This window comes from Chenopodium album, chromosome 23, assembly GCF_948465745.1.
Source record: "Chenopodium album chromosome 23, dcCheAlbu1.1, whole genome shotgun sequence".
NCBI classification, from domain to species: domain Eukaryota; kingdom Viridiplantae; phylum Streptophyta; class Magnoliopsida; order Caryophyllales; family Amaranthaceae; genus Chenopodium; species Chenopodium album.
In genome coordinates this window covers 32,351,107-32,374,700 of record NC_137856.1, presented here as the reverse complement: position 1 = coordinate 32,374,700, position 23,594 = coordinate 32,351,107, and the positions used below count along the sequence as shown (strand labels likewise).

Here is a 23,594-nt window from a genome sequence, read left to right as displayed (position 1 = left end):
CCTCATAGTCCATTGCCTTGTTAGCATTCAACATAATATGGCACAATGTATAGCTCAACACGACTTAATGCCAACTTATATTACGATTTATGAGTCATAAGATTTGAATGTATTTAACCATTTTCTAACTAAGGACTTAAGGTAACAGATAATGTCCTAATATCTAATACATACCATATTTTACATGGAGTAGGAAACGGAAGCACATTTCCTATAAAAAATTACTTGCGAAAAATGGCCGGAAACATATTCGATTATAATTTAGAGTTCATACACTTGTTAAAGCTATGAATCATGTCATATTTGACTAATTGTCATAGTTGGGCAATTCTCAATTTCTCATCATGTCATCAATTGCTTTTATAATTTTATTGCTTTTAGCCTTTTATCCAACAAAAGTTTACATTTTGCCTCATGAATTAAGAACCATATATTATGATGCAACTTAATCAATACAACACTTGACTTCCCCACAACTTTTAGACAACTTTCCCCTTTATTTAGCTTCCTCCCTTGGCAAAATGTGATATAAATTATACAAAAAATCGGATCATATTCATACATATATTCAATGATCAAAATTTGTAAGGACCAATATTAGCTGATTTTAATTTCCAAATCTTGATAGAAGCCGTAACACTCGAATCAGTAGCATTGTTGAAGACGAAAACTCGTGCCATCCCGTTGATTGCCTTTGTTGGGTATATTCTAGAGGCTATACATGTCCTCCCTCCTTGCCCAAAGGCTTCTACTATTGAATGATCAACCTAACAATAAAATTCAAAACAATTAGATAGTTCAAAACCACCATGTAATTCATGGCCTTATTCAATATTATAAACGCGATTTCAATGTTGTACAACCATCTAAAAACGCGATTTCAATGTTGTATAACCACCTAATAAGTTTGCCAAATTTAAGTATGAAGAGGTTAACTTACAAGTAATCGCATGCTGTATTTTTCACCCTCTAGAACTGGTACTGACCCTCCGTAGATCTGCTTGTCTACACCGGAAGCCTTAGATGACCTACACGGCGAAATGATAGTAAGAAAATTAATGAATTGATTGTTAAATTAAATGAGCAGTTCTATTTGGTGTAACATGAAAATTTTGTCATGGTCTCTTTAAATATGTCGAGCATATGCTTTTAAGTGCACCTAATAAACTCAGGTAAATAAAACGCGTCTAAAAAGAAGACATGTACGTACCTTGATTGATCAGTGCAGAACCAATTCTTAACAGATCCATCAGAAGCCTTAGCAATGTAAAAGTAAACAGGAGTGAACTCAGAAAGAGATTCATCAGCCAAAACCAAAAGCCCAAATGGGCCCAAAGCCTGTCTAACAGCTGCAGCACTGCAGTTGTTGATCACATCATCTCCTACTGTTGATTTCAAAGCCTCTTGATCTACCACAAATTCAGCACTTACATCCAACTATCATCATCATCAAAAACAAGGGTAGCTCAAAGTTAGTTGAAATTTCCATATTTGATTAGTGATTTCGAGTTTTCGATTGGCCCTGATGGGGTACCGATAGAGGTGTGGAGGTGTTTGGGTAAGATTGGTATTGATTGGTTAACAAACCTTTTCAACAAGATATGGACGGCTACAAGGATCCCACAAGATTGGAGGAAGAGCACCTTGGTCCCGGTTTATAAAAACAAAGGAGACGCTCAAGATTGTTCTAACTATCGAGGAATTAAGCTTATGAGCCATACTATGAAGTTGTGGGAAAGGGTGATTGAACAAAGGTTGAGGGCATGCACAAGCATTTCAGATAACCAATTTGGTTTTATGCCTGGGAGATCTACTATGGAGGCAATCCATTTGATAAGACAAATGATGGAGTTTTATAGGGTAAAGAAGAAAGATCTTCATATGGTCTTTATTGATTTAGAGAAGGCATATGACAAGGTGCCAAGAGAGATACTTTGGTGGGCAATGTTGAAGAAAGGTATCCCACGAAGGTATGTAGACCTAGTTAAGGATATGTATCGGGATGTGTCAACAAATGTGAGGACATGCGGAGGGTTGACAAAAGATTTCCCTATTACAATCGGATTGCATCAAGGGTCTGCATTAAGCCCTTTTCTTTTTGCAACGGTTCTAGACGAATTAACTAGACCAATTCAAGATGAGGTTCCATGGTGTATGCTGTTCGCAGATGATATCGTTTTGGTGGATGAGACTAAGGATGGGGTTAATGTCAAGTTGGAGCAATGGAGGCAAAGGTTGGAATCTAGAGGGTTTAAGCTAAGTCGGAGTAAGACTGAATATTTGGTATGTCGTTTTGGCACTCAGAGGGGGACAAGCAATGAAGTGGTGAGTTTGGATGGAAAGGATTTGACCATGAATGAATGTTTTAAGTACCTAGGGTCGATCATCCAGAAGAATGGTGACATTGATCAAGACGTGACCCACAGGATTAAGTCAGGGTGGCTTAAATGGAGAGCGGCCACGGGAGTGCTATGCGACCGCAGCATTCCCTTAAAGTTGAAGGGAAAATTCTACAGGACTGCCATAAGACCAGTGTTGCTCTATGGTACAGAATGTTGGGCTTCTAAGAAAGAGCATATTAAAAAGATGGAGGTTACGGAAATGCGCATGTTAAGGTGGATGTGTGGAAACACTTTAAGAGATAGAATCAGAAATGAGGTTATTCGCAAGAAAGTAGGTGTGGCGGGCATTGTAGATAAATTAAGGGAAAATCGTCTGCGTTGGTTTGGACATGTAAGACGGAGACCCGAGGGTGCACCGGTGCGAAGAGTGGAAGAGTGGGACCATGGAGGGATTAAACGAGGAAGAGGGAGACCAAAGATGACTTGGTTGGAAGGAGTGAGGAAGGATATGAAGTGCATGGATTTACGTGAGGATGAAGTTTTGGATCGTAAGGGATGGAGGAGAAAGATTTATGTTGATGACTACACGGAATAATCAAATTTGGTTCATGTTAGCCGACCCCACTTTTGGGATTAAGGCTTTGATTGATTGATTGATTGATTGATTGATTTCGAGTTTTCGACATACTAATTACTGTCAAAGAAGCAGTTAAGTATGTTTGTAGAGGAAGAAAAGTACCTGTGCAGCAGAGGTTATGTTAAGGTTAATGGTAGATCCTGGTTTTAACACAAGGTTATCATACACTGTGTTGTCTGTTCTCAATGATTCTATTTCCTTTACTGGCCATTGAATAATGTTGGTTCCAGTCTTTGCATCATAGGTTACAACCCTTGGAACTGTCTGAAAAATTTTCAAATAATTGTAGGATTTGAGTCAAACTTTCGGGAATAGAGGAAGTATTTTGCATAAGAACTACTTAAAAGAAAATCTATCGGTTTCAATACAATAATAAACCTATCATGAATCTAAGTATAATATTATGATTTAAAATTTTTTAACGACTAACAAATGTTGTACGAGTAGTCATGTCTTGTCAAGCGTGAAATTTTAAATATTCAAATATATTGTATCATAAAAGAATGGAGGAATTTTTGTGTGATAAAATAACACTGTAACAGGGGTTGCCTATGTCACCACAGTGACATTGGCTTTACTGTTTCATTTCTTTGCTAGATAAGCATAACAGCTGTACATTTAATTTGCTTTACATAATTGATAATGCTACTATTACTCACATGAATCATGAGTAAACAAAAGTAGGTCTCAAATACATGATCCTCCATAATCAAAACCTAATAAATGTGATTGCAGTTATATTTGAAAGGGTTAGGTTCAACAACTTTTGCTGCAAATATTAACATGCATTATCTTCCACATATTATTAAGTGTATCTCTCTAGAGGTGATGCTAGGTTTTAAATATGGTAACGAGTCATTTAGTTGAGTTTTAGGTCTATTCAGACAATTCAAGCTTATTAATTACTTCGTATTCATTAGCTACTCATGAAATATACAATCCTTTTATATATTAGTTATATAATAATGTGGAGTATTTAGGTGTATCGATTTCAATTCGGAATAAATAAAGTTATATAAAAAGTCGAACATAGATAGGTAAGATAATCGGACACGAGTATCTAAAATGATCATGTAAATATGCATATGGCAAGAGCACATGCAAGATAAAGGAGTAGTAAGTGTGGTACCTGCAAAGAAGCCCATCCCTTCAACAAATCATCAGCCTCAGTATCAGTCTCTCCAACCCAACCCCACAAAATCCTCCTCTGCATCTTCTGGTCAAAGAATGACTTAGATGCATAATACTTCCCATAATCCAATCTCAATCCACGACCCACATCCATTTCCGGGTTATCGGGTGTCCAAGTTTGAGTATCCATATCATATGTACCCAAAGCATAATAATCCTGCTTATTATCATCCAAGCTAGCCTTTAAAAAATGCTTCAAACCCGGCCCATAAGCCGAGGTATCAAGCCCGTTTTTGCCCGTGGTTGACACCGGGAAAAAATCAACACATTCCCACATACCCGTATCTGGCACCCCATGTAGGTTACCCTCAAGCTCATAAGACTTGAAATCCTTAGTCTTATAAACTAGTGAAATACCGGTTTTACCCTTTTTTGACCCAATTATGAACCTCCATACTCCATTGGGTCCCAACCACGCAGTTGTCGGGTCCCTAAAGTCCTTAGCCCCAATACCCTCAGGCGGGGTCAAAACAGGATTTCCAGAATACTTGACCCAGTCAAGGAGGAGGGGGTCAGATAAGTTGGCAGGGTAGGCTAGATTTTGGACTTGCACAAATTGATCAGTATCACCAGTGTAGAGCATCATGATGTTGCCATCTGGCAAAAATGTAGCTGAACCTGTCCATACACCGTTGATATCATACCATTGATCAGGTACCATGGAAATTGGGAGGTATTTCCAGTGAATTAGGTCTGTTGAAACTGCATGTCCCCATGTAATGTTGCCCCACACAGCTGAATCTGGATTGTATTGGTAAAATAGATGGTAGTATCCTTTGTGATACAATGGTCCTGAAATACATTACACAATTGTTCGTTTGAGTATAGGATCTCGTAAAATAGATGTCTGATTGACACAAAAAAAATAAAAAAATCACTTACGTAAGGAATCTAGGCAAACTATTTCTTTCCTAAGAAACGCAATTTGCTAACCAAACACAGTAATTTATAATCCATATGCTCCTTTTGAGATTCTTAATTAATTAAACATGCTATGCATGAATCACATAATTATAAATTTAATACAAGTAATCCTAAAAAGAGTAGATGGCAATTATTAAAAAGTCAAAATTATTGTTGATCAAAGATTCTATGGCTGAGAAATTAAGCCATGTGAATAAAATGCAAGTATGAAGTTCTGTCCCTTTCATTCTATGTCTGTAGTAAGATCAGTGATATGGGTTTCTCATACTAACCATTCAATGCTATGTCCTCTATTAGTCTAGTTACCAATTACCAAATAACATATCCACATATATCATGAAGATGATGAGAGAAGTATTGAGGATATTTCACAAACATCAGATTATGCCAAACAATAGTCAAGAGAGAAATAATATTTAATATCTACCAAATACTACTTATGCACTTGTTGTATTTTTCTCTCCATCACAATCAAAGAGCTTATTTATTTTACTTACGAGTTAATTTCAGAAATAAGGAAATACCGGAGTAGCAAAGAAAAATTAGTACGCGATAATTTCAAAAAGACTTTAATCTTCTGTCTTTTTGAAATGAAGTCTACTAAATAGATTTTTTGTAAGCTTCTCCCCCGTGGGGATGGGGGGTCGCGTTCCCAGTAGATGAAATTAGGTTTATCTATACAATCTAATTACTAACTAACGTAATAGCATGTATCCCTTTTTTTCTAAAATCTAATCTTCAAAATTTAATTTTTTGCAGTACATGATTACAAAAATATAAAAATAAAAAAAATACATATGTGGTAATGTGGTATTGCATAGTTCTAGTGTGTTCATTCACTACTCTATGAGCAAAGCCTGTCCAACCAACTGGTAAAGAAAACAAGATGGGTCCCAAACCTCCGAACTTATAGCAGAAAAAATTAAATAAAGCTAACCATCACATTTTTTTATTGGTCCACAACTTTTTTATTACTATTAAACTGGGGTAAAAATAAAAATAAAAGAAAACACAAAGTTATTTACTCGTAACTTTGAATCTTTAATAGCCACACTTTCTAATTAAAAAAATCAGTAGAGAGTGTACTTAATTAACACTTGCATAATTGTATTTCTTTTGTGATAGATTTGCACTTTATGCCTATTTGTCTACAACTTAAGTCAAGAAAGTTATTATTGGATCTTAGCCCTACATTATAAAACATGAATCATGCCAAAAAGCCATTATGATGATGTTTCCATACTACATCATGTAGTCTTTGACTCTTTGCAAACGTCTCATATTAATTTGTATGTTTAGAGTATACTATTAATTCTTTCTAATTTTCTTTTGAGTTCAGTTTCACATCTAACCCACCTAAAATATTTTAAATTTACTCCAATTTTCTTCACTACTAATGTACTTGCACATTTGATGGGAAAACTCTCAACCAAAATACCTTTAGTTATCAATGACTATGACAACGCTTAGCTAGTTAACTGGTATTAAATTGTCTTTGAATTGTATCATCTTATTACCACGCATAATTTATTATCATTGAGCATTGTTATAGTCATTGATGACTAAGCTATTATAGCTCGAGAAATGTTTAATACATACATATGTGATTGAAGGGTTTTATCCTCAAATTTTAATTAGCAATAATAAATAAAGGATCTATATAACTAATAAGTATAATACTCCTTAATAATTATTAAAAATGACCTAAAAAAAGGAGTAAGGAAACAAAATCATACAATGATCAACCAAGAGTTACTCAAAGTTGAACTTAAATTAACAAAGCTATCTTAATGACAAGCTAGATTCCAAATTAATTACTATTAATCGAAGAGTTACACTTGCTAATAGTACAAAAATCGCTAGGATTGGTACATCATGATTAGATGTTTAGTCTAATTTTCCACGTAAATTATTATAATCAAGCTTAGCTCACCTATGGAAAAGAGCTTCAATAATTGGGCCACATCATGTTATGGAAGAATTAGTGATGTGTTTGGAGCCACACCATTTATTTTTATTTTTATTTTTATTTGTTGATTTGATGTTTGGGACAACCTCGTGAATTATATCACAATAGAAAATAATATTAAAAACTAATAATAGTTGGTAAGATTAGGTGAATTTTAATCATGTGAATCTTATGGCTTAGTAATTGGCTAGTTAACTACTATTTACAGTACTTAGGTAGTGGGACATGTGATTAAACATAAAGTAATTTTTTTTTACGGTTCAAATCTATTTCAATTGAAATGGACTAGTATGACCACAACCCTTGATTTACTAGCTAAGTACATTTCTTAGATATTTTTATTGTAAATAGTTCTTAATGTAAAAGTTTTAACCATTATTAACATCCTAAATGACTTTATACACTTGCCTAATCATCCTTGATTACTTGACTAATAATATATACGAGTATATTTTTTAACCACGTTGACCTTGTTTACAAGTGAAAATGTACTCGTAGCTTTTTTGTCCGTAATTCAACAAATAAGGCAAATCATCTACACCAATCATTGTTTTTGTATAAACGTGGAAGAATAATATCATAACGTATACTAGAAACAAATACGTATATAATACTCTTCCTCTTACATCCATAAATGACAAGTTTCCTCAAAACCCTAATTAGATAACCATTACAAGTAGCTATTTAACCATTAGTTGAATGCCTACTTTGGCCAAATCTAAATGAACTAAAAGATCAAAATTACGTATTTTGATACATTTAAATGAGCTACGTAAATTACTCTTGTAAGATAGACATTACCAAGTCAATAAAAATTGTGAAACATTTCCTATATTATAATCTTATATCTATTTATTACACTGATGATTAAAGAATCGTAATAGCCTACGTATTACTTTGAAACATATATGTGGCTATCAATACACCCTGAACGACTACAAAGCAAAAAATAATCCAATATATTCATTTAAGTCACCAAAAAAATAATTAAAAATGTAAGTAAATACTTGTCAAAAAAAATGTAAGCAAATAACTTGTTCAAAGAGAATAAAAACTCACCATTAGGATCTGAATTACTTACGCCGTCAATAATTGCAATCACCCAAAAAAACAAATAAACAACAAAAAATTAATTAGCATTTGTTCAACTCTTCTACTTATCTTAATAACTTGCAAAATTATCCTTCAAAAAAAAAGTCAAAGACGAAAGAAATGATTGACCAACCATTCATCCAATTTTTTTCCGGCTGAAAATGGTAGCCACTCCTTTGCCACATCAGCATATCATTTGTCCATGGAAATGAAACTCCTTCATCACATTCGTGCAATCGAAAAACTTTTTCCGATACACCTTCCATTTTCCCTCTAGAAGTAACCGCCGGAATCACCTTCTCCGGCGACGGAGTACGGAGGTTTTCCGGCGACAATGGGAGGTGGGTAGTCTGGCCGTTGAAAATGACCGCCATTAGAGAGAGTATTAGCATACATGATAGGCTGATTACTGCGAGTCCTTTGATGGGTTTGTGGATTGGGGATTCGGGTTCGGGTTCGGGTCGGGTTTGGGTGGGTTGGAGGAGGGGTTGGTTGGTTTCCAGGTCTGTTAGAGGAGGGTGGAGAGCATCCATTGTTAGTGTCTGGTTTTAGAGAGAGAAAGATGGAGGAGAGAGAAATTGTGTGTTTGATTTAATTAAGCAAGAAAAGAGGAGAGAGAGTTGTTTAAATAGGAGGAGGAGAGAGGAGGGTTAGTGGAGGAGTTGTCAAGGATGGATTTGTTAGGGAGATCCAGAGTATGTTCCAAAAGGGAACCAAAAAGATCTATCGTGATTCTGTGATCGAGTCGGGTGTGGTTTAGCGATAGATTCACCTAAGTCTTGTTCACTTCAGTTTAATTTCAGTTCACTTTAGTTCAGTTTAGATCAGCTTCAATCAATTCAGCTTCAATCAGTTCACATCAATTTAATTCAGCTCCAATTAATTCAGTTTAGCTCAATTTAGTAAGTGTGAACAGATCCTTAGATAGTTTGATTTTATAATGAAAACTCTATATTAATTAATTCTCACTCTTGATATGGAATTTGATTTGAACTTTAACGGTATTAATCTCCGCTTATGATGAATTGATGCAACGTGTTTTTGATATGATGATAAAATTATTCTAATTAATTTTTAGTTTTTACTAAAATCATTTTGAAAAAGTTGTTAATTTGTTACAATGCCTAGGCAAAATTGCAATAGCCATCACTCCTGCCCGCCACACCACTCTCTAGTCTCTAGTCGTTTCCATCACTTGAGCACCACTTTTTAACCATCATAGACAACCTCCTTCCCTCAAATTCCTTCCTAGTTTATTGTTTTTGGATATCCATCACTAGACATTAATGAAGGGAAAATTGACTCACTTTGCATTTGGGCAATCGTTGATATGCATCTTTGACCATTACTAGATTTTGTAATATATGTATAATTAGAAAATTAATAAATAAGCGAATCTAATTAAATTGTACATGTTAATTTATTTATTTCGTATGAATCATAAAATGTGGTCAAAGCTTATTTATTTTAATCGCATAAGTAGTGAGTGAGTCGATATTTTCAGAAAAAGGAGACAATATTTGTTTGTTTTTTAATAATCACAGTATAAACATTTGCATAGTGTTTATAATAGTTGTGAGAATGAGATATATACAAAGGTAGGGATGACAATTCAATCCGAGTTCGATTCGAATCCGATCCGATTCGAATCCATTTAAACATATATAGTCTGAATCCGAATCCGATAAAATAGATCCAGATCCGAATCCGAATAGGAGGCGGATCGGACTAGGACCCTGCGCAAAGTCCGACGGAGTTCGAGTCCGACTCAAGTCATCCTTGGTTATATTCATGTACATAATGTTTAGATCAATATTCTGGTTTTTTAGAAAATTTATTTTGCACTAATATGATATAAAAATATACTATTAGACATATAAGCATTTAAAAGTAGTATATCACTTATTTATTTTTTATAAAAAAAAGGGTACTCGGATCAATTTAGATGTCCAAATAAATGGACAGGATTCAGACCCTTGAGATGTAAGTCGGATCCGGACTCAGACTCGAGTCTGTCAGATTCGGATCTGGATTCGAACCCAAGTATACGATCCGAAAGTTAAAACAAATCGGATTCGGACCTGAATTCGATCAGTTGCCATCCCTATATAGAGGGAATTCCATTAGTCATGATATTAAGAGAAACTTTAGCTAGATAATCAAAATTGAATTTACTACAATCTTACAACTATTTAATAAGAAAAACGTTGTTATTACACTCTTACTATTTTGGTTCTCATAATTTGACTTTTACGCTTTCAATATACAAACTCAACTATTTTGTCACGAGTCTAATCTAAACAAAATCTAAATGACTGCAGTTTTTATATTGTTCATCACATATCATGTACTATAATCGTACAATAAAAGACAATCAAGGAGATCAAACTGAATGTTAATTAAAATTAATGAAAGGAGTATTGATAATACGATAATATTAAAAAAAAAATACATAGAAGATCGAGACAAAAAATAAAAGAAGATCGAAGATCCCTCCACCTCCAATTATATGTAGAAGAATTGTTGTTGAAGTGATGAAATTTAAGTGAGTCGAATTTTCAAAATCGGAGGTGATATTTATTTGGTTTTAAATAATAACATCATAAACATTTGTATAGTGTTTTAATAGTGGTGAGATCGAGATCTAGAGGAGATTCACGTAATCATGAGATTAAGAGAAACTTTAGCTCGATAATGAAAAGTGAATTTACTATTATCTTACAACTTTTTAGTAAGAAAAACGTTGTTATTACATCCTTACTATTTTGGTTCTCATAATTTGACTTTTACGTTTTCATATACAAGCTCAACTATTTAGTTACGAGACGAATCTAAACAAAATCTAAATGACTATATTTTTCATTTTTTTTTCTTCACATATTATTAAAACCATACAGTAAAAGAAAATCAAGAAGAAGGAATAACGTATAATAAAAATTAAAGGAGTATTAATAATATATGAGTACAATATATATATAATATTAAAAATTTAACACAATAATACATGGAAGATCAAGACAAAGACTAAAAGAAGAAGATCCCTTCACCTCCAATTATGTAGAAGAATTGTTGTTGATGTGATGAAATTTAAGTGATTTGTCGCTAGGTTTGTGTGGGGCCATGTCTCAATATATTCACCCATTTGGCCATGTGTGAATTGAATTATGGAAGGTCTCAAACATAATTGATTAAATTAATTATGAGAGGACGAAATAATAAGATTTAGATATACTACGGAATACTATACAACTTTTATTACGTAGACAAGACGTAATATTGTAGACTTGTACGAGTATGAAATATTCAATTTTATTTTTGATATACAAGTAATATGTTAATTAATCGAATGATGTTATTAATAATTGAAATAGACGACCTAGCTATACAATCTATTAGGATATGGAAGCAAGTATACAATATTACTATATTAGTAACTGTATATTATAATGGTTATTAACCAATTAATTATTCAATAGAAGTAGTACTTCTTGTAACAAACAAGGTTAGGCAGGCAATGAGACATTCTACAAATGCATGTACACAAATGACAAATATACAATACAAATATACAATATATGATTTTCTAATAAATTATATATGATGATTTATATGGGCACATATATCATTATTTGGCAACTAATTAGTTGTTTTGAAGCTGACTTGCATAAAATTGAAATTTGACACTTCCCGATTGTCATTTTAACACTATAATATACATAGAGTTGCGTTTGAATGACATTTCGTTACTTAATTTGGAAAGTAGTTGGAACCCATCTCCATTTGCTATGAAAACGGAGTGTTGTGTGTATATATTATACTCAGTTATATAGATATTCAAAATATGGAGTAATGATGATTGGTGCTTCTATCATCATTCATCAACTTTCCAAAAATATAAAAATAAAATAAAAAAATCATCATTCATCAAATCCGCCTTTAATGAAAACGTGATTATATACTACATAAAATGAATGAATGAATGAATTAATTACATCAACATTCAACAATATTTCATTAATGAGTTTGTTGATCAATCTCAAATAATGGTTTATAATTATTGTAGTACAGTAAACGTATCATTTATCAATAAAGATATATTTTAAATTATCAATCAAACACGTCATATTCAATCATAAACATATCAATCACGAATTATCATTAAGAATTAATATAAATAAACACCAATTTCATTAATTGAACATCAACTCGGAATTGATTAATTGTTAAAGCCAATATCGCGACTCATATCATGTCCCATTTGCAAGTTTGCAACCAACGGACTAGACCAGGGCACAAGAGTATGGGTTACCGAATGCTACTTCAATGTAAGTGCGACAAATTTTGTCTTAGCTTAAATGAAATCTAATACCTTTTTACACTTCTAACTAAGAAAAATATACAACATATTGTCATAAATTTTTTATTTTGTTCGTTCTTTGATGATTTGGAATGTATAAAGGATAAGCTCTTTGGATTCAGTCGATACAAATGAGTTGTATACTTGTAAGTCATATTCATTTTTTCTAGATAATATGGATGCATCAATATCATGTGGTCCACTAATAATCCTAAAATCTTTGAAGATAAAATACCAATAATACTTCCACACATGTGGGTGGTTTAATTTTTTAATTTTTACTTATTCCTAATTATATCATTATAATGTATGTTGTTTTTATCATCTTTCTTGTTTGATTTTGACACTCATAATTGACTTTTTATATTAACTACTACTTCTATGAATCTACATGTTTTCATGTGTGAAGTATTTAGGAAAAGTCTAAGTGTTAAATTATGTTATTTACTCCGTATTAAAATTTAATTTTGCTATTTTTACCTTCGCCTAGTTGGCTTATTTATCAAGCCAAAAAAGACTCTGTCATGACAATATTTTATGTTGTCAAAGCAAATACTTTCTCCGTTACTATATATAATTGCACAATAAAGAAGAAAGAGAGAGGCAGTACGCCAATACTGCCCTTTGAAGGACGAGAAGAGAGATAGGATTCATAGGAATAAGGTATTGAAATGAAAAAATGAGGGATAATATAGTTTATTTATTGTCATACATAATATTAGGGGTGAGCGTAACAGGGTACCCTGTAAAAATATCAAGACCCGGAATCGGAACCTGTTGCAACAGGTTCCTATAAATAGGAACCGGAACCGGAACCTGTTGCAACATGTTCCTAAGGATTCGGAACCGGAACCGGAACCTGCACATGTTCCTAAGGATTCGGAACCGGAACCGGAACCTGCAGGTTCCGGTTCCTAAACAGGGTACCCTGTATGTCAAAGCAAGCTTAATAGTTACTTGATAAATTGTGACAAATTTATTTATTTTAAAATAGATGATCACAATAAAAGCTTACAACTTTAGTATAGTACTTCAAATATAACAAACCAACACTAATTGTCTAGAATATTTAATACCATATAGGTTCCGGTTTCATGTACCCTACAGGTTCTAGATCCAAAATTTTATTACCCGGAACCGGAACCTATTGCAACAGGTTCCTAATTTTATTACTCGGAACCGGAACCTGATCAACAGGTTCCGGGTTTGGAACCTGCAGTTCCGAACAGGTTTCGGTTCCATATCAGGGTACCCTAAATTTTTGCTCACCCCTACATAATATACATACCTAGATGTAATCGCTATAACACCAGAATAATGAAGAAATTATATTGAAAAGGATAAAGTATAGAAGATCGACACAATTTCAACACACGCTACATTGGAAAATCTTTACCATAGCAAAAAAAAAAAAAAAACAAAAAAAAAATGAAATTGATTCATAAGGCTAATCAATGGTGGAACATAGGGGATGAGCCACCGAGAGTCTTGACTCAATCCTTATATTCTACTCCATCCGTTTAATATTCGTATTTCATAAATTATATTTCGTAAAACATTATAACCATGAATATTATCTTATATAATACCCCATACCATAAAGATATGAGGTTTTTCAAAATTGAATTAATTAAAAATAATACTCGTATGAGTGAATTAATTGTCGCATTTTAAATGGTCATCGATGATTGAAAGACGAATACTATAAATTATTTATCCATGGAATGAAAAGGCATAATGTTAAAGATAGAAGGCCATGACATGAAGTCATGAAGATCAAGTGACCAACTATGCTTTCTTTTCAAAATCATGTGAGATGTTAACTTCTTGCCATACGTGTACTAATTTCATATACCAATTTACTAATCAAGCTTATCATGAGAATTATGTCACATGAAAGTATTACACAAAGTACAATTTTTATCATTATTTGCAATTTTAGATATAATTTCACTGTTTTAATGGTAATTGCCTGAAAAAAAAAATTGGTGCATGAATCATCGGGCCGGCCTTAAGGACTTTCCCGTATGGGCTGGGCCTGAAGGCTTTCCTTAATGATAGTTTTTGACTAATCATTCAACGCATTATGTTACCAAAAAAATAAGATTATCCGATTATACATGCTCTCCCCGTTCCTAAAAGTTCGACTCACTTTGCATTTACACAGTCTCAAATGACATCTTTGGCCATTAATAACTTCGGCTATGTATAAGTAAATTTTTTTAAAAGTTGATATTTAAAAAATTTATTAGTAGGGGAATCTAATAAGACCAAACTTGTTACTATAATTTGTTTTGATTGTATAAATCATAAATGTGGTCAGGAATGGAGGTAGTATGTAAAGTACGAATAATAATCAATTTAAGTGATGAGGGCATTTTATTATTCTAACATGGAAAGTGCAAAGAGAAAGTAAAGCTACTGCCTATTGGATTCCAAATGAGCATCCTTCATTCCCATTAGTCATTTCAAGTTCAATTGAGTAGTTGTGAAATTTAAAAAATAAACATAAATATGATTGAATCATAAACAAATTGAAAACGAGGCTAAGCACATATCTATTTCAACAGATACGACAACAATATATAACACGGGTATATTATTATAAACAATCACATAGAATTACACACGATTGTTCCATACACACGACGTTAACAGTTAACTTCAAGATCCGTGAAATAAACTTGCCAGCAAAATGAGCCTCCCAAAGAATAACAAGAGACAACACTACCAATCTTCTTTCCCCTTTCAAAAAATTTACTCTCTCTTCTCTCAAACAACCTAGATATAAATTTTTTTTCCTCCGAGAGTGAACAATACACATTTCACAAATAAAAGAATTTGCAACCTAATTACTCTCCTAATAATAACCTATATGGGATTTCAAACATATTAAAGAACTGACTAATTGACTATCCTACACAAAGAAGCAAAGGTACAAAACTCTAAATGGAAAATTAAGCACCTTTATCAACTGCTTCTAAATACAAGGGCTAGCAATATACAAAGGAAGAGGGATTTACAAAATCGCAGACGTTTTTTACAAACAAAATTGTTACTGAAAAGATGATGAAGCTTCTTCCACTGCACGCGCCAAACCTTGCACCAAAACTGGTTGCAGTTCTTCTTTAATCCTTCCCATACTGTATATATTTATGTAATGGTAAATTTTTTTGTTCTTTTTTCTTTTTTTGGCTGATCATATTTATGTAATGTTAGAATATACTTTTTCTAGTTTGTGGTTAATCTAGAGTGAACTCGACTTCCAAGTCACAAGTGCCTTGAGAAACTCCATAACCTGCACAAAATATCAACAGTATAAGATTACTGTTCTGAAACCGATTCCTGAGATTAAATCAGTCTGAAATCAGGTGTTCAGACTAAAGTCCGATCCCTACGAGTAATTTATCATTGCTTCAATTCAAAAGGAGCTCCTATAGGATTAGGTAGAATACCTCTGATGGGTTCTTCAGGGAGTAGAATGCATTACTTTCTTTGGGAACAGAAGACACTAAAATACCATATCCTCTATTTTCTTCTCTTAGGAACTGCACTCGAAAATGTTTTATGGATTCAGTAGGATGTTCACTTCATCAAACAGCTTATACATCATTTAATTTAAGCGCATAATTACCTTAAAAGCATCCTCATCAGTTCTGTCATCACCGACATATATTGGAAGCACGTCATCAGAGTCACTTAGTCCTGCAACATGTTTCCAACATCGGGTTATAAAACTGCAGAGAATGTCCTATACAAATATAGGAACCTGTTTTCTTTGTATTATAAAATCAGAAAAGAATTCCGAGCAAAAGATCCTCACCGAGGGACTCTAGCAAAAATTCAACAGCCTTTCCCTTGTTCCAATCAATCACAGGACGGATCTCTAAAACCTTCCGCCCATGATTCAGTTTAAGACGTGGGTAATCTTTTAGTATAGCATGGACACGAAGAGCAACAGTTTTCCAATTCTGTAACATTTAAGTGTAACACAATCAGCACTAGAACACAAACAATAAGCCAAGGAACGAAAGTGTATTTCACTAAGAGAAAACTGTTTTACCTTTTCTTCTACATTGCGATAGTGAACAGAAACACAAAACTTGTTATCCTCAACCGTTGCACCCTTAATTTCCTTAGTAGTCTCAATAAGGGATGTATAAACCTGCTTAGAGAAAAAACATATAGAAAAACCCATGATTACTAAAAAGGTTAAATAATGACTTTGACTTTAACATGATTTAAAGATAGCAATATTACATATTAACTAAGAAAAAAGGTAGCATTACCTCCTCAATCATAGGCAAAAATTCACTAGCAGGCTGAAAAAGGACAGCTTCCTTACCCTAAAGAAATCAAGAAACGAAGTAAAAAAGAGTAGTCAGCTATATTTTCGCCCAATGATCTTTCTTCCTCCGAGTTTTTTTTTTTTTTATTTTTTTTTGTAATACTTGTATACAATACCTGCTTGTCAGTTAATTTGACACAATTAGGGTGCCCATTAAAGGCAGCAGAGCCTTTCACAGGGCTCATAATGTCCATCCCATGACTACCGGCATAAAATAGTTCAGTCAATCCAACAAAGTCATAAACCTGCATGAACAACAATAGAAGGTTGATAACATTCTCACAGTCAAGTTAATTGAGCAAGATACATGGACAAGGGAAAAAATATACCTTATCACGACTTCTTCCACTGATAATTGCTGTTGGAAATAGTTTAGCAACATCTTTTACAGCAGAACGCATCTATGGAAATATCATAGCCAGTCAATTGAAGGGCCAACAAAAGAAAATAAAAGACAAAAATCTAAATTGTTCAAATCCAGATAGTTGAAGCAATTAATACTTACATCATCAGACATGAAAGCCATAGCAGGATTATCTACAATGGGTGACAGGGTTCCATCATAGTCCAAAAACAGTGCAAGCCTCTTGCCCTTGGCAAAATGTGTGATTTGCTCAAATGTTGTGATTGCTGATGGATAATTAAGCTGCAAAATGAAAGAAAAATCAATACGTAATAGTAAGTAATCTTGGCCAAGAGATCAAACAAGAGAGAGAGATCTACTCACTGTCCATGCACGATAAGCAACGTCATCATCTGATGAATCTTGTTCAGGGTTAGCATCATAAGGAAATTTCTTAGGTGGAGGAGATGAAGATTTCATAGCATCCAGCCAAGCTGCAGCTCGGACATCATCTAAAACACCGGTTTTCTTCCTTGGGATTGACAAGAGCATGCCATTAGCAAAGAGAGCTCGTTGTGGATGAGGTGAGTAAGGCATAAGACTAGAATGCAAACTTAATCTAGACTTTTTGATAGGTGCAGGGTCAGCAAGAACAGGAGTTTTGAGGTCCATAGGATCCAGTTTTGTAGCAGAAGTCACAGTGTTAGGGAAACTATAAACAATACTTCAATGAGCTAGGCTTCAAATCTCAAGAAGAGAAATGGCTAGGAATCACGATCAAATTGTACAATAACAAACAGGCACTTTATCCAACCGTTTTGTCAATGAAAAACCACTTCTTCAAAGTTTTCTTGTCACTGTTTGGGGGGAAGCAGTCCATCAAGCATAGAAATCCTGGGAACTGGTTATTTTATAATCAAGTTAGCAAATTAAGAAAAAAAAATTTATACAAATCAAACAAAGATCAATGAAATATAGTAGCAGTTGGTCCTCAGTCACATACCTTCTCATTTCAAAATATCCTTGTAAGCTCAATGAAATGTGACCTTTGTATGTAATATAGCTTTTCAAAATATCTACACCAAAGAAGATCAGAACAATAAGCTACACTATATTACTAATTAGCACAAGAACATACACCGTACTGCTTTGTACTCAAGCATCCAATCATGATTGACGACTTATAATCAAAAAACATGAATATATAAAGCAACATCAAAGGCCGAGAATCAGGCAATTGAGGAGACAAGAACATGTGAGAACACGAGGCAACGAGAATCAGGATTCAAAGTTAAAGACTTGTTGCCTCAGCAAATACCACTTACTACAAGCTAAATGAAATAAAGAGACAATGAAAAGCGAAATTCTTACATAGCATAGTCATTGAAATGGAATCAAAGACCACACCATTAAGGACTTTGCAATGTAAAATATGCCCTGAAATCCTATAACCTTTATAGTTTATTTTTAATGGCTGCTTTGACTGCAGTCAATTCAAACATACAGTTAAAAGTATAACGATCTTCAACCTTAGCGTGGTCCAACTAGCATTCCCACATACAGTTAAAATCATGATGAATATCCCAAAAATACACACATTTCCCTTAATGATAACTAATCAATAATACTCATCAATTAACAAGGATTTGTTAAATCTATCTGTCACCCAATAATACTAATGATTGTTCATCACTTTTATAACCAAACCATGCCAACTTGATTTCAATCAAATATTAACAGTAAACAGGAATAAACTATGCTAAACACAGTTTAAAGGCGCGTTTGTCTAATCTCATCATTCCTCGAACTCAAACAACGAAACAAATAACAACTAACTATACAAGCCTAATGCTTCCAAACAAACATGGCCCAAAAAAATCAATGTGAAACGGAGCACACTTCAATTATCCACACCCACATTAGGTATTCATTAATATGACCTACCAAATTGAATCATGACTGTACATCAAAGATGCAAAATTTGGGAAGATTCATTTACACCACATAATCACATACACCCCTCTTAAGGATTTTAGGAGGAAAAAAGGAAAGGGTGTCATAATAGTGTATTAGTGTAGGTCATTCTTTCGTTCATGTGAAAGATCAATGACCTTTGGGAACAATTTTAGCTACCATTTAAGGGAAGGGGAAGGGGTCCTACAAACTAAAACCAATTATATAAAAACAAAAACCCTTAACATACATCAATCCCACAAACCGACCTAAGTAACCCTAAGACATGAGATCGAATCTCGTCTACATCATGGATAATTTCGTGACCCCGCGTGCACCAAAATTATAAAAACAACTAGATACCAATTGTCTTTAGAATGAAGCAATAGTTCATCCATGTCACTATCATATGTTTTTCCTTTGCAATTCTAAACAAGTGGTCTAAAATGAGAGAAAATATAAGGGAAAAAAAATCAAGAATCAAAACAAACATAAAAAGTTGGAATCAAATGAAACCAAGAAATAGACATTAAGTGGGCCTTGTTCTAATACGGCCGTTTTGCCTTGTTTTTAGTCTCAATATTTCGACAAAAAAGACCCAATCTTTACATAGGTGAACCCCATTTGTGCATCTGTTGTCATTTTCTTTCTATATTACCTTTCTAAATTTCATTCTCTTCTTAAAAAACTATGAAATTAAACATTAAAAAACCTTAAAAAAAAATAAATTTTAAAAAAATACATACCAAAAATGTACATAATTTCACACCCATAATATGAAATTCAAGCTAAAAAAAACCCATTTTTCATACAATCAAGCAATAAAACAGAGAAACAACAACTACCCAGAACAAAAAACAAAATACCCATCAAAAATTCTTGAACAAAAATCATAAATTTGGAGAAATTATAAATACCCATAACAAAAATCAAAGAACCCATTAAAAATTTCATCAGATACAATGCAAGAAAAATCAAAATACAGAGAAATAGAAGGACAAACCTTGGAAAATTCTTGGTAGGATGGAAATGAGAGCAATGTAGACAATAAATGGAAGAAATTAATAGTCAAAGGGGTTTGAAAAATTGCAGGAAAAAAATAGAGAAAGAACCCTAGAGAGACAAACACAGAGAACGAGAAGAAAGCAGGAGCAGATAAAATTACAGAGGAGACGTACAGAGGAGAGAGAAAGAGAGAAGAAAAAAAGAAGGAAAATCCTAATTTGGGAATGGGTTTTTATAAGAGTTTTTGGAAGGTTGTGAAGTCGTGGTCACCAAGTCAATTACTTGGAAATTTTCTAATTTAATTAATTTTTATAATATAGTTTTCGTGGGAAAATATATGTACAAATAAATAAATTAATTAAATTTCCTTAATGTTAGTAACCACCTACCATTGTCACCAACTGAAATACAGAGATTATTTAGGTTTGTTTGCATTTTTTAAGTTTGATGTGATGTGATATAAAGTGTATTTTTATTACACGTTTTTATACATTTGAAGTTGTATAAATTATACGCTACTTGATCACAAGTACATTGTACATAAGCACTCTTTTTTGTATAGGTTTAGTTTAATACGGAGTGTTGTGTATCATTTTAGACTAGTTGATGGCTATGGTTTGTTTGTTAGAAAGATCTATTTTAACGCGATTATGTTAATGTTAGTGTGTTGTGAGCTATGGGAGCTATTAGTAGGTGAGCTTAGATTGCATGTCATGGTCTTGAATTCTTGATGTTGACTCCGTCATGCTTGGCTAGTTTGCTACGCTTTGGTTGAGATGAACCATACAAATTCAATTACATTGTACGTAGTACGAATACTCTTTTTTTATAGGTTTAGTTTAAATTTGATTATATTTTTCTTGCTTTGAATGGCTCAGTTATGTCAAAATAGGATTGAAAGTATACTAATACTAGTTATAACAAAGGTATGTTTTGTTCAGCTTAAGAAAATAAATATTTAGGTTAATCAAGTTTAATTGGATTTAATCCATCAAGTGTAAATAATATGAGGCAAAATCAGACCTAATCAATTAAATTCATGTTGAAAACAAACCCTAAGTCATAACGTATGAAATGGAAGATTAGAGCAGACGAGCAGTTGACCACTAGCACTCGGAATCCCTCAACGAGGCTAGGGGTCGAACGAATTGAATCTCACCAAGCTTGATCATACTCATAGTAATTGAAGTTATTGTGTTCATCATCTTCTCCAATTTTTGTCGTATGGTTGAAGAGGTTGAAATGGGAGACAACCTTGTGGACTTGTGGTGGCATTGTTTTAGGGAATAACAAAGGCAGCAAATAAATGTAATTGGCCCCAATAAGGCAATAAGGGGGTGGAAGTGTGGAACAAGTATCATAAAAATATTGTTCTTTGTGAGATACTTCTGAAGCGCCATTTATTTCTTGTCATATTTTCTGTTTTGCTATGTGGCTTGCTTTTTATTCCTAAATGGTTAGGAAGACTCTAATTAGATCTCAACCCTTGCGGTTTTTTGTCCAATATTTACGGGTCAGACACTTAATAGTAGAGGAGATGATTTGAGAGTTGCTCTTCATTGTTACAAACATATTTATATATTACTCGAAAGTCAGAACATATACACATATTCTTTAATTTCTCAGTTCTCTAATACAAAGGAATTTTTATAGTGTATATTTTTACCTATTCTGTCATCTTGCTTACCGTTACCATAAAGTTATGCTTTTAGACAAAAGTATATGACTAATTGACTAACTTAGCAACTCTATTACATGTTATGTTAGTATTTATAGTCGTGTTTTACTTTGAATGTGACAACTAACATTGCGTATGAAAACTCAAACAAGAAAACACTTATAACCTTCGAGATGTTAAAAATGTATTAGTACAAGTTTGGAATATTCGATCCAAACAAGCATAATATGAGGCAATTTGCATGGTATTCATGTAAAAAAAAGTATTTGCATGTCACAATGTTCTATTTTCTTTTCTTAACTCCCTCAACTCCAAAGTTATGGAATAGTTATAATTAAACTTATAAAGATCTAAACAAAGGCATGTAAATTCAGACAAATTTAATTTAAATATAATAAAATAAATTTAAATAAAATCAGATGTAAAAACCTAAGCCTAAATTTCTACCACAAAATAATATGTGTATTTTCTTTTTTCCTATACTTCCAATGTAATGATTGAAGAAATTATTCGAAAATCCTTTTTTAATTCATTGATGAAATGCTATGATCTAAGGAGTAACGATGTTTTTAGACCAACAGCTTATAATTTTGTCATTGATTATGTATGTAGTATTTCTTTATAATGTATACAAGTATATTAATATAATTGCCTCAAAAAAAAAAAAAAAACAAGAATAATTTATGGAATCCAATTTTAAAATATACGAGCACTCCACAAGTATATAACAGTAACGTTTCTCCACTTGTATCAATGTTTCGTACGGATTACGGAGTAACACCATTAACTACCTCAAAAATAAAGAAAATACAATAACTACCAACAAAACGGAAAGAGAAACCGTTGAAACGGACTTTGGTCCCACCAAAAACGGAGAAAACGACAGACACGTGTCACCGTGGCTGAGGCGCGTAATGACACGTGTGACCATGTCAAACTGACGTGTCCACGTTGGAATGGTGGGGCCATACACGTCCCTTTCTTTGACAGCTGTTGATTGGTGATCAACGTCGGTGACAGTTGAGTAGAATCTATTCGACGGCTTAGATTTAGCCACGTGGCCGAATCACACCCCTTAATCAAACGTGGGAAAAATGTGGGACCCACAGAAAGGAGAAAGGTTTTCCAGGAAAAGTGGGACCCAAAGTCTGAGCTGGCTACACGACTGTTTGTTTTTACATGGTCAAAACTGGAGGTTGACAAGACAATGTATTACTAGTCTTTTTAATACTCCTTTTTATGCATTATAAATTTTCTTTAATCGGTCAATTTTATATTCCATACGTCTCCTTTTGATAGTCCTTTATAGGCAAAATTTAGTCTCAAAATATTCACCCTATTTTTTTTCAACAACCATTAATATTAATATTTTATCAAAATTCCCTTTAATTTGCAACAATACTTGTGCAAATTTAAATTTTCTATGCAAATTTTGTTTTCTCATGTACCTTTATTACTTTATCCCTCTATTTTTTTGCTTACCCAATATCAATTTACTTTTTCAATGCACTTTTACTATTTTTATTTGTGTTTATTAATTTCCGTAAAAAATGTCCATAAGTGACTATCATAAGGGGACGGAGGGAGTATTTGTTTTTAAGGTGAGGAGAAGGACTCTAATTAAACATTAACCCTTGCAGAGTCATAGTTTTTGGTGCAATATTTACTTTGTGACACATTGAAAAATGAAAATGAGGGGGGAGTAAAGGATTAATGTATAAAAAGCTCAAGGTGCATTGAAACAAGAGGGGTTTT

The 23,594-nt window shown here is 33.2% G+C and overlaps 2 protein-coding genes across 3 annotated transcripts; both read right to left on the bottom strand.

Annotated features, from left to right (window-relative positions):
• Positions 1-347: 347 nt before the first annotated feature.
• LOC145607665 (acid beta-fructofuranosidase-like) lies at positions 348-8,792 on the bottom strand. Its single transcript, XM_081663260.1, has 7 exons — positions 8,289-8,792; positions 8,123-8,131; positions 4,109-4,962; positions 3,082-3,243; positions 1,211-1,437; positions 941-1,028; positions 348-767 (listed from the first exon to the last, which is right to left on the bottom strand). The coding sequence occupies exons 1-7, from the start codon at positions 8,686-8,688 to the stop codon at positions 576-578; spliced, it is 1,932 nt and encodes a 643-aa protein (XP_081519386.1). The 5' UTR covers positions 8,689-8,792; the 3' UTR covers positions 348-575.
• Positions 8,793-15,083: 6,291 nt separating this feature from the next.
• On the bottom strand, positions 15,084-20,350 carry LOC145606734 (trehalose-phosphate phosphatase A-like). Of its 2 annotated transcripts, none has more exons than XM_081662558.1 (12): positions 20,160-20,350; positions 18,207-18,279; positions 17,588-18,104; positions 17,366-17,506; positions 17,190-17,261; positions 16,977-17,105; positions 16,802-16,858; positions 16,576-16,677; positions 16,336-16,483; positions 16,147-16,217; positions 15,968-16,060; positions 15,084-15,810 (listed from the first exon to the last, which is right to left on the bottom strand). In XM_081662558.1, the coding sequence occupies exons 3-12, from the start codon at positions 17,873-17,875 to the stop codon at positions 15,760-15,762; spliced, it is 1,152 nt and encodes a 383-aa protein (XP_081518684.1). In that variant the 5' UTR covers positions 17,876-18,104; positions 18,207-18,279; positions 20,160-20,350; the 3' UTR covers positions 15,084-15,759. The 2 variants fall into 2 exon arrangements, with proteins under 2 accessions (XP_081518684.1, XP_081518685.1); XM_081662559.1 differs by lacking the exon at positions 20,160-20,350 and adding an exon at positions 19,148-19,616.
• Between the last annotated feature and the right edge of the window lie 3,244 nt (positions 20,351-23,594).